General features: G+C 42.0%; 1 protein-coding gene across 1 annotated transcript in view; it reads left to right on the top strand.

Moving 5' to 3' along the window:
• Window positions 1-1165: 1165 nt before the first annotated feature.
• Window positions 1166-9920, top strand: part of LOC131189564 (uncharacterized) — a 59885-nt gene continuing 51130 nt past the window's right edge. The window contains 6 exon segments of the mRNA XM_058165736.1: window positions 1166-1545; window positions 3711-4279; window positions 4529-4666; window positions 5440-5566; window positions 6795-7899; window positions 7901-8117. Coding sequence (XP_058021719.1) covers window positions 3770-4279; window positions 4529-4666; window positions 5440-5566; window positions 6795-7899; window positions 7901-8117 — 2097 coding nt within the window. The 5' untranslated portion in view covers window positions 1166-1545; window positions 3711-3769.

The following is a 9920-nucleotide window of genomic DNA, read 5'->3' as shown; positions in this document are numbered from 1 at the left end:
CCCTCCCCCCGGCCTCTCCTGGTGGTCTCCCATCCCAACAGTGAGGTTGTTTTGCTTAGAAATCTGGGGCTCCTCAGATGGAAAGGGAGTGGGCCTCTGCCTGATTCACATACTTTGCCCTGCCACACTCGCCATGAGCAACCTGGCCAAGAAGAGCGAGCACAGCAGCAGCAACCTCAAGAAGTATGGCTGAGCACCCCCTCGGGGAAGCTGGACTGGGCTGGGTGCCTGTCCATTGCCCAGCGCTCTGGGCAGCCCATACCACCATCTGGGGGTCCTCTATGTGGCCTGAAAGGGACGGCGAGACTCCTGGTGGACGAAGCTTTGGTGCTTGTCCTGGTCTCACCTTCCTCTGCTGGGGAATTCTGGATCCCCCCTCCCAGCTTTCCCGGGCCCTCTACAGGAGATGGAGCTTGATGCTGTTGCATGTGGAAGCACGAAAGAGAAAGTTTGCAGGAAGCAGTTTCCTCCAGGTTCAATTTTTGCCTTGACAGATCTTTGCAGGGAAGCTGCGTGAAGTAAGGCTGCCCCAACAAGTCAGCATCTTTACCACACATGGCTGGAAACAAGGATTTCCTTTCAAAAAGGATCAGCCTCCCTTATGCAGGACCGGGGACTGTTGCTCTTTTGCCACCACCTTTTGCTCTCCAGAGATCTGTCAAGGTAGAAGTTGGACTCGGAGGAAACTGCTCCCTGCAAACTTCACCCTTCCGCAATCAGCACTGTCGTTCTCCGCCTCTTGCTTTGCTGGGAAGGGGTACCGGACAGAGAAATAAACAGCAATGATGTCTGAGATTGGGAGAACAGATGACAAAAAAGGTGTTGAGACTTTGGACAAAGTCAGACTAAAGCAGCTAAGATGATAAGGTCCTGGAGTCTAAAAGGGCCTCTGGTGGCGCAATAATGCAGCCTATTATTAACAGCAACTGCTTGCAATATTGCAGGTTCAAGTCCCACCAGGCCCAAGGTTGACTCAGCCTTCCATCCTTTATAAGGTAGGTAAAATGAGGACCCAGATTGTTGGGGGCAATAAGTTGACTTTGTATATAATATACAAATGGATGAAGACTATTGCTTAACACAATGTAAGCCGCCCTGAGTCTTCGGAGAAGGGCGGGATATAAATGCAAAAAAACAAAACAAAAAAAACCCCATGAAGAACGGTTGCACGAAGTAGGTATGATTTGTCTAGAGAAAAAGACTGGAGTGACATGATAGCAGTATTCCACTGTTTGGAGGGCTGTCAATAAGAAGCGGGGATCAACTTATTTTCGAAAGCACCAGAAGGCAAGACAAGAAACAATGGATGGAAACTAATCAAGGAGAGAAGCAACCTGGAATTGAGGAGAAACTTCCTAACAGTGAGGACAATTAACCAGCGAAACAGCTTTGCTTTCAGAAGTTCTGGGTGCTTCATCACTGGAGGTCTTTAAGAAGAGACTGGACAGTCAATTGTGTGAAATGGTAGGATCTCCTGTTTGAGCAGGGGGCCAGACGAGAAGACCTCCAGAGTCCCTGCCAGTTATATTGTGAATGAGGTGAAAGGTATGTTCAGAAACCCTTTTTCAAGTACTTTTTGCCTTTTCCTAAACCATGCCTATGACAAGGTTTAGGAAAAAGACTAAATGTGAATTAAATTTAATTAAATATCACTGGTATGGTTATTCATGAGATGTTATTAAATTCCATTTTGTTCTAACTAAAAATTAAAAAAACATGAAACTTTTTGAAAGATTTGCGGGAGGCAATATTTCAGGCTTTCAGAGGACTTGGCTTCTTTGAAAATATTTATTCAAATATTGTTCATTGATCGTTGGGCATCAAACAGCTGAAAGGGCACCGATTATGGTTTCCTAATCATTGTGTCAATTTTTTCATAATGGAGGACAGACAAAATCAGACAGGTTGGACTTGATATATAAAGAAATGAGCTGGAAAGAACGGAGCCAGAATGAGAAGTTAAGGCTGTTCTTTTAAAATTGCTCCTCAATCACAATTTTCCCTCCGTCCTTTTTCTCATTAATTGTAGCTAAATCTCTTTTTTCTTGAACTGTCATCTCTAAATCCAGACTAATCTTTTCAAACCAGTGAAATCTTCATTACTTCTGGCTAGAAAAAAATAGTCTTTTATTCCAAAGGCCTTAAGGTTTCCTCCTCAAATTTCCTCAAGCAGATTCGTTACTCAGCACCAGAATAGAACTATTCATGTCTCCCCTTTTTTTTGCCTCATAATATTTCAGCTTTATATTTATTTTTCAATAGTTGCCTTCCTTCATTTTGTAATTCCACTTTTACTCTAGTCACATACAAGACTTTATTTCTCCCAATCTTCATTTCTTCATCATGGCGGTTTGTTTTGAGGTAAAATTTAAAGGTCCAGAGGTTTGAGCTTTTGCTCCATTTTGGGAATTTTGTTTTGATGTCTCTTTTTCATCAGGATCTATTCTTCAGGATTATTGACATTATTACAGGATGCCTTTGGTGTTTCTAACCCTCCTTGGGTGCCCAGAGGCATGAATTTGAAAAGGCAGCTGTAATAATTGGAAAAGAAAAATCAGTACAAATCTTTCTTTTCCTCAACCTGTGCCTTTCCTCCCTGTGTCTCTGCCAGCCCCTTGATCTCCCCTCACTTCAAGGCTGAGTTTGCCATCAGCCACAAGACACAGGCTGGGTTTCATAGAGAGACTTTTCTTCCTTGTCTTTTGGCCGCCCTGCCATTTCTGACAGGATTTTGCTCATTTTTGAGGTCTCCTCCTGGAAATCCCTCCAGACCCTTCAGAGAAGCTGCTCTTCAGGAAAGGGATTTTTGAGTCTCCACAGAGATTTTCTCAATCTTCACAAGATCACAAGCAGTTCTTAGAGATTGAAGGGGCCACTTCCTTTCTAGATAGGGAATGTTAGAAGGAAGATTTCCTTCAAGTTTAATGCCCATCATCCCAGACCCGCCTGGAACATGACCTTGCAGGGTCTTCTCGCAATGCGCATAGGATCCTCTAGGGGGCTCCCTGGAAGAGCCGGGTAGCTTCTTCCCGCCCCTCCGATTCACAAGAGAACTGAGCATGCGCCGGCCTCTTTCCCCAGTCGAGAGAGAGAGAGAGAGAGAGAGAGAGATGCTTCCCGAGGCATTTTCCGGCAAAGGCTTGAAAGTTTGTCCGCTCTTGCTACGGTCTCCGAATCTGCCCTCCCCCCAACTGTGATCCTTTGGGTGAGTCTTTCTAGGACGAGGCTGCAGGGAGGTTTTCATGGTTCGAGGTGCAGACGTGATTCGGGGTTCAGTGATGGGACTTTTCTCCCGCGCTGGAGGCTCACATTGGAGACATTTAAAACTTCATCAGGCATGAAGTCGTGGGAAAGGGGGGAGTCACTGATTCCATGTTTTTTTTTAATTTGCAAATGTTTTTTTTTAATTTTGTCAGAATAATATACACAAGCATCAACATAAAATTACATATCATATAAGCATATATATGAGCAAAAGTATGAAATAACTATATTAATTTGATATAATGAAAGGAAACAATAGGACAGGAACGGTAGGCACTTTTGTGCTCGTATGCACCCCCCTTATAGTCCTCTTAGGAATGGGGTGAGATTAATAATAGAGAGTTTTTGATTAAAGCTTTTGGGGTTTTGAAAAGAGACCACAGAGTCAGGTAGTGTGTTCCAAGTGTTAAGCATTATTTTGACAAATTATTTGTTTTCTATTTCAGGCATGTAAGCTGGAATTTTTTTCTGCTTCTTCTGAAATCTTGTCTGAAAAGAGAGCTGAATGGCCTTGGAAAATGTGGCCAGACCTCTTGTGGACATAAAAACCTGTGGAGATCCATGGGTCCATTTTGGAGCTTTATTAGAGACCAGAGAGAAGATGGAGGGACAACACCCAGCAGATGCAGAAATTAGAAAAGGCCCCTCAGCTGCTCAGCCTTGGAGCTGTGGGAAAAATGGGGCAAGTCCCGGATGGAGGAGCCACGAAGAGGCATCCAATAGTTCAGAGGTCCAATGCTGTCACTTCAGAAAAGTGCAGTTTCAGGAGGGGAGCCGTCCCCGAGATGTTTGCACTCAGCTTCACTACCTTTGTCATCAGTGGCTGCAACCAGAAAAACACACCAAGGCTCAGATGCTGGACCTGGTGCTCCTGGAACAATTCCTGGCTGTCCTTCCCCCAGAGATGGCAAGATGGGTGCGGGAGTGTGGAGCAGAGACCAGTTCCCAGGCGGTGTCCCTGGCCGAAGGCTTCTTGCTGACTCAGGAGGAGGAAAACATGCAAGAAGAGTTGCAGGTGGGAGAAGGGAATCATGGCAGCTCTAAAGAGGATCTCTCTGAATTTGTCAATTTTTTGTGGCAGAATTTTCTGGGATTATTAACTCCTAAGTGCATTTGTTCTATTCTTCCAAAGGATGTATTTGGGACAATTCTTCCATTCTGTTTCAGCAATGGACTTCAGGGTCTGCTAGTTTGAAGATGCAGTATGATAAATCATTTCTATCTCTGTGCTCTTCCTTTGTTTCTCATATCACATCATGTCCAGAAATCCATGGAAGCTGTGACGGAGTATCCTAAGGAGGGGAAAGATTCATTCAGATCTTCTCAAGAACTGCTCTTCAGGGAGAACTTCCAGAAAGACCAAAGTCAAGACGCTACAGGTGTAGCTGAACTGCTACTTCAGGTAAGGTGAAAAAAGATTGGAAAAGGTCCATCAATCTTGGATGGATTTCATCTTGTTCTAGAGTTCAATGTATAAAATTGTTGTTTCTTAGCAATATGAATTTGACATCAGGTGATTGAATGTTCACACTTATCTTAAGCTACCCTCTTCCTTCTGAGGAGATCCTTTGTGAGATGCCTCTTCACCCCTCCTGCTTCACCATCAGACTTCATTGACCAGATTGTTGTCAGCATTGGAGCTCATCCTTCTGTTTCCCAGGGTTGTTCTCACACACCATTACAAAAAATATATCATTTTTTGCTTTTGGAAAGCATCTTTGGGACAACGGTGACCTGGTGATTGAGTTTCTCCATAGACATATCGAGCTCTATTACAATCTCTTCCAATTTCTTCATGAAGGTGTGGAGTTGTGGTACGTTGGTCCCTCAGTGGATAAAATGAGCCATGGAAAACATGCCAGCTAGGTTTTGCCAGTACATTGCTCTCCCCATCCTAGGAAGAATGGGAGTCACTGACAAATAGTGGATTTAACATCCAACTACAATTGACCAAGAATATTTTAGTTGGATAAACCGTAAGGCATTCCAAATGCTTCCAGCTTGATCAAACATGATTTAGTTGTGCCATCAGCCAAAAGCGGTGAAATCTCATTCTGAATTCTGCAGAAGATGCCCATTTTGTTCACGTGATCACTTTCCTACAATTGGTGGAAGAAATTTATCCCATTATTTTTGGAATTATCTGTTAATAAGGAAATTTGTGTCCTTGTTCAGGATGTTGTGTCCTTTGAGGAAGTGGCCGTGTATTTCTCCAAGGAGGAATGGTCTCAACTGGATGCTGACCAAAAAGCACTCCACGGAGAAGTCATGTTGGAGAATTCCAGGAATCTGGCTTACCTGGGTAAGAATCCCTGTCTCTGCTCAAGAACGCAGAGAAGGGACTTAAAAGTTATTTCTGGGGAAAAAAATGATTTATTTATAGTGCATTCAGAAAGTATTCAGATCCCTTTTACTTTTTTCAATTTTGTTATGCTGCTGCATGATTCAATAGTTGTAGAAATGAGTATTTTGTATTTTATGAGCAGAAAGCATTTTTTTAAAGAAAACAATTTCTTTTATCTAATAAGGTAGGCTATGCAGTTTTCCAAATTTTCTTTGAATACATTTCCTTCTTCCAAGAAGTCAGTTTGGTTAAATGGTTGAGACACCAGGCTAAAAACTGGGTGACTGTAAGTACTAGTTCTACCACTGGCATGAATTCTGGCTGGGTTACTTTGGCCAATCTCTCTCAGCTCAACCCATATCACAGGGTTGTTGTACAGAAAATTTATTAGTTTCTATTCTATTCTATTCTATTCTATTCTGTCCCAGGTCAAAGATTATATAATATATATATAAGATTATATATATATATTGTAAGGAAATTTAAAATCTCTTCTCTTCTCTTCTCTTCTCTTCTCTTCTCTTCTCTTCTCTTCTCTTCTCTTCTAGTCTGGCTTTTTCCATAGAGGAATTTAAAAAAAAAAAGCTTTCTGCTCATAATATACAAAATATTTCATAGAAGATATAAGGAAGAATCTGAGGAAGAGGCTGAATGTACTGAGCAAGGTTCTGTCTACCAGGATTAGGTATTCCCTCCTGAACCTGCTCACTGGGTTCCTGATGGCCCTGAGCTGCTATAACCGACCAGATGACCTCTGAGAGGGTGGTTCCCTTCTTAGGCTATGCCCACTTCTCTACTGAGTTTGGCATTAGTCTTAAGTTTAGAGTGGGGAGCTATTGCCATTGAGAAATTCCCTTTGACTTCCAAACATTCTGCTCTGCAGACAAGTAGAGATGAGTCTTTTATTGAAGTTGGGAGCTGGTGGGTATGTTGCTGCCCCAGCATGATACAGTGTACAATGCTCTTCAGGGGTTTGTGGCACCATGGAGCTGTCCCAGGTCAAAGATTATATCAGGACTGTGATCCAATCCTATTATATGGGGATCATTTCACTTGGAAATGGGACTTTGCTATAATCTTCGTTTGGATTCTTCATGGTTACCAACAAAACAGCAGAAATATATTGATGATTTTTTGGCTAAATTTCAGAAGAAAAGTTCTGATTGTTCCCATATTCTTGCTACAGTTTTCATTTTTCTTTTTCAAGGCTTTAATGGGCAAGAGAATAAGAATTGCAAGGAAGAATGCCAAGTGATCCATTCGAAAGGGGGGGAAAGGAAATTTGTAGATTATAGAACAGATTCAGAGTATGGAAAGACCTTTACTTGTAGCAGTAATCTTAATTCCCACAAGAGGATCCACTCAGGAGAAAGACCTTATGAATGCATGGAGTGTGGAAAGAGCTTTACTCGTAGCAATCATCTTCATCGCCACAAGAGGATCCACACAGGGGAAAGACCTTATGAATGCATGGAGTGTGGAAAGAGTTTTACTCGTAGCAGTCATCTTAATTCCCACAAGAGGATCCACTCAGGAGAAAGACCTTATGAATGCATGGAGTGTGGAAAGAGTTTTACTCGTAGCAGTCATCTTAATTCCCACAAGTGGATCCACACAGAAGAGAAGCCATATCAATGCATGGAGTGTGGAAAGACCTTTGCTTCTAAAAGTCAGCTTAATTCCCACAAGAGGATCCACTCAGGAGAAAGACCTTATGAATCCATGGAGTGTGGAAAGAGGTTTACTTGTAGCAGTAATCTTAATTCCCACAAGTGGATCCACACAGAAGAGAAGCCATATCAATGCATGGAGTGTGGAAAGACCTTTGCTTCTAAAAGTCAGCTTAATTCCCACAAGAGGATCCACTCAGGAGAAAGACCGTATAAATGCATGGAATGTGGAAAGAGTTTTGCTCATAGGAGTCAACTTTATTCCCACAAATGGATCCACACAGAAGAGAAGCCATATCAATGCATGGAGTGTGGAAAGATCTTTGCGTTTAACAGTCATCTTAATTCCCACAAAGGGATCCACTCAGGAGAAAGACCTTATGAATGCATGGAGTGTGGAAAGAGGTTTACTCGTAGCAGTCATCTTCATCGCCACAAGAGGAGCCACACAGGAGAAAGACCTTATAAATGCATGGAGTGTGGAAAGAGTTTTGCTCAGAGCAGTCATCTTAATTCCCACAAGAGGATTCACTCAGGAGAGAAGCCATATCAATGCATCGAGTGTGGAAAGAGCTTTACTCGTAGTAATGGTCTTAATTCCCACAAGAGGAGCCACACAAGAGTCATATAAATGTTTGCTGTGTGGAGATGGCTTTAGAAAGAGTTGTGATCTCACTTTCCATAAAAGGAGCCATACGGAAGAAAAAAAACATATGAATGCATGGAGTGAGGAAAGAACTTTGCAAGGAGTAAAGCTCTTACTTGCTATAGAAGCATCCAGACACAAGAGAAACCATATGAATAAAGGAATTCTAGAAAGAGCTTCAATAGAAATCCAGGTGGTTCTTGCCTTATGACTGCAATTGAGCCCAACATTTCTCTTGCCAAGCGACACAGCTTTTAAATATTTTTTCCACATTTTATTATTTTTCTTGCCACATTTCTTAAGTGAATCACTGTAGTTTTTAAGTTAGTAACACTTGTGAAACAAATCTGGCTTCCCATTGGCTTGGCTTGTCAGAAGGTTGCAAAAGGTGATCACATGATCCACGGACACTGGAAACTGTCATGAATCAGTTGCCAAGCATCTGAAGTTTGATCAGGTGACCTTGGGGATGTTGCAAAGGTCATAAGTGTATAAAATGGTCATAAATCACTTTTTTCAGTGCTTCTGTAAATTTGAACAATTAGTAAATGAACTGTAGTAAATTGACAATTGCCTATAGTTGTCTAAAATCTCATACACGTACTATTTGAGTAATAATTCAAATAAATTGTATACCTTCTAAGATATGCATACATAAATTGCCCTTCTAGTGCAAACTAGAACAAGGCGAATCCCTAATCCTGCTTGTGGTTTTTGCCAAGTCCATATACTCAAAGGTACTATCTGCAGGTAGTAATATTCCTGATTTTTTTTTTCATTATATTATTCCTGATATTCCAAAATATCAAACACAAATATCACGTTATTCTTCAAGTATCTTTTAGATTAAAAACAACAAACCACAACTTTATTAGAGGTTATCTGATACCTCTTGTTACGGCCTGAATACTTCTGTTGGGCTAAGTAATAATAATAATAACAACAGAATTGGAAGGGACCTTGGAGGCCTTCTAGTCCAACCCCCTGCCCAGGCAGGAAACCCTACACCATCTCAGACAGATGGTTATCCAACATCGTCTTAAAAAATTTCCAGTGTTGGAACATTCACAACTTCTGCAGGCAAGTCGTCCCACTGATTAATTATTCTGTCAGGAAATTTCTCCTTATTCTAAGTTGCTTCTTTCCTTGATCAGTTTCCACCCATTGCTTCTTGTTCTACCCTCAGGTGCTTTGGAGAACAGCCCGACTCCCTCTTCTTTGTGACAACCCCTGAGCCACAAAGTATCTGGGCCCAGCCCCTTCTCTGGCTGTTCTGTCTTTCCCATCCCTGCTTGTCTGAGGAAAGTCAAGTGAAGTCTTGATTTCTCCATCCAGATTGTTGGCTGTTGTTTGTGTCTTTCAGTTTGTGAGGGCTACATTATTTTCATTTACCAGCTAAGATTTGTTTTCATATATAGTACTTACTTAATGAGTCTCTTGAGTCTGAGCAGATCCCACCATTGCCACCAATTTGTCATATGTTCTTTTTAAATCGAGTCCCTAACCCCTAGGTTGTGTCGTATTCGGAAGTGGGTTGCGTAAGTAGTATGTGAGCGTGTGCATGCGTAGTTCCACTTGCGCAAGTGGCAGGCTCACATAGAAAACTCCATATGTGTGAGTGGCAGGTGTGTGAGCCAGCTGCTTCCACAAATGGAGTTGTATGCACACATGTGTTTCTGCTCCTTGTAGAAGGCCATCTTCTCCCTCCCCCCCTCAATTTGATTGAATTGAGCCCAAACATTCATCAAAAGTACTGGATTCTAGACAGTTTAAGTTTTCTGTCTCCGAATAAGGGATGTGTAAATTTATTTTGAAAAAAATATCCAAGGTACAAAAGAGAAAATTACAATGTGCAAGTTATTTCTCTGTCTTTTTTTCTTTCTTTTCTTCTTTTCAGTATAATTATACAACAGTGGTCCCCACCCTTTATGGCTTGGTGGCCCGGTGGGCGTGGGAAAGAGGATGGTTTTGTGTGGGTGGCAGGTGCACACAAGTA

Source organism: Ahaetulla prasina, chromosome 2 (assembly GCF_028640845.1).
Source record: "Ahaetulla prasina isolate Xishuangbanna chromosome 2, ASM2864084v1, whole genome shotgun sequence".
Taxonomy (NCBI): domain Eukaryota; kingdom Metazoa; phylum Chordata; class Lepidosauria; order Squamata; family Colubridae; genus Ahaetulla; species Ahaetulla prasina.
Note: the sequence above shows the minus strand (reverse complement) of the source record. Positions and strands in the feature narration are given on the sequence as shown.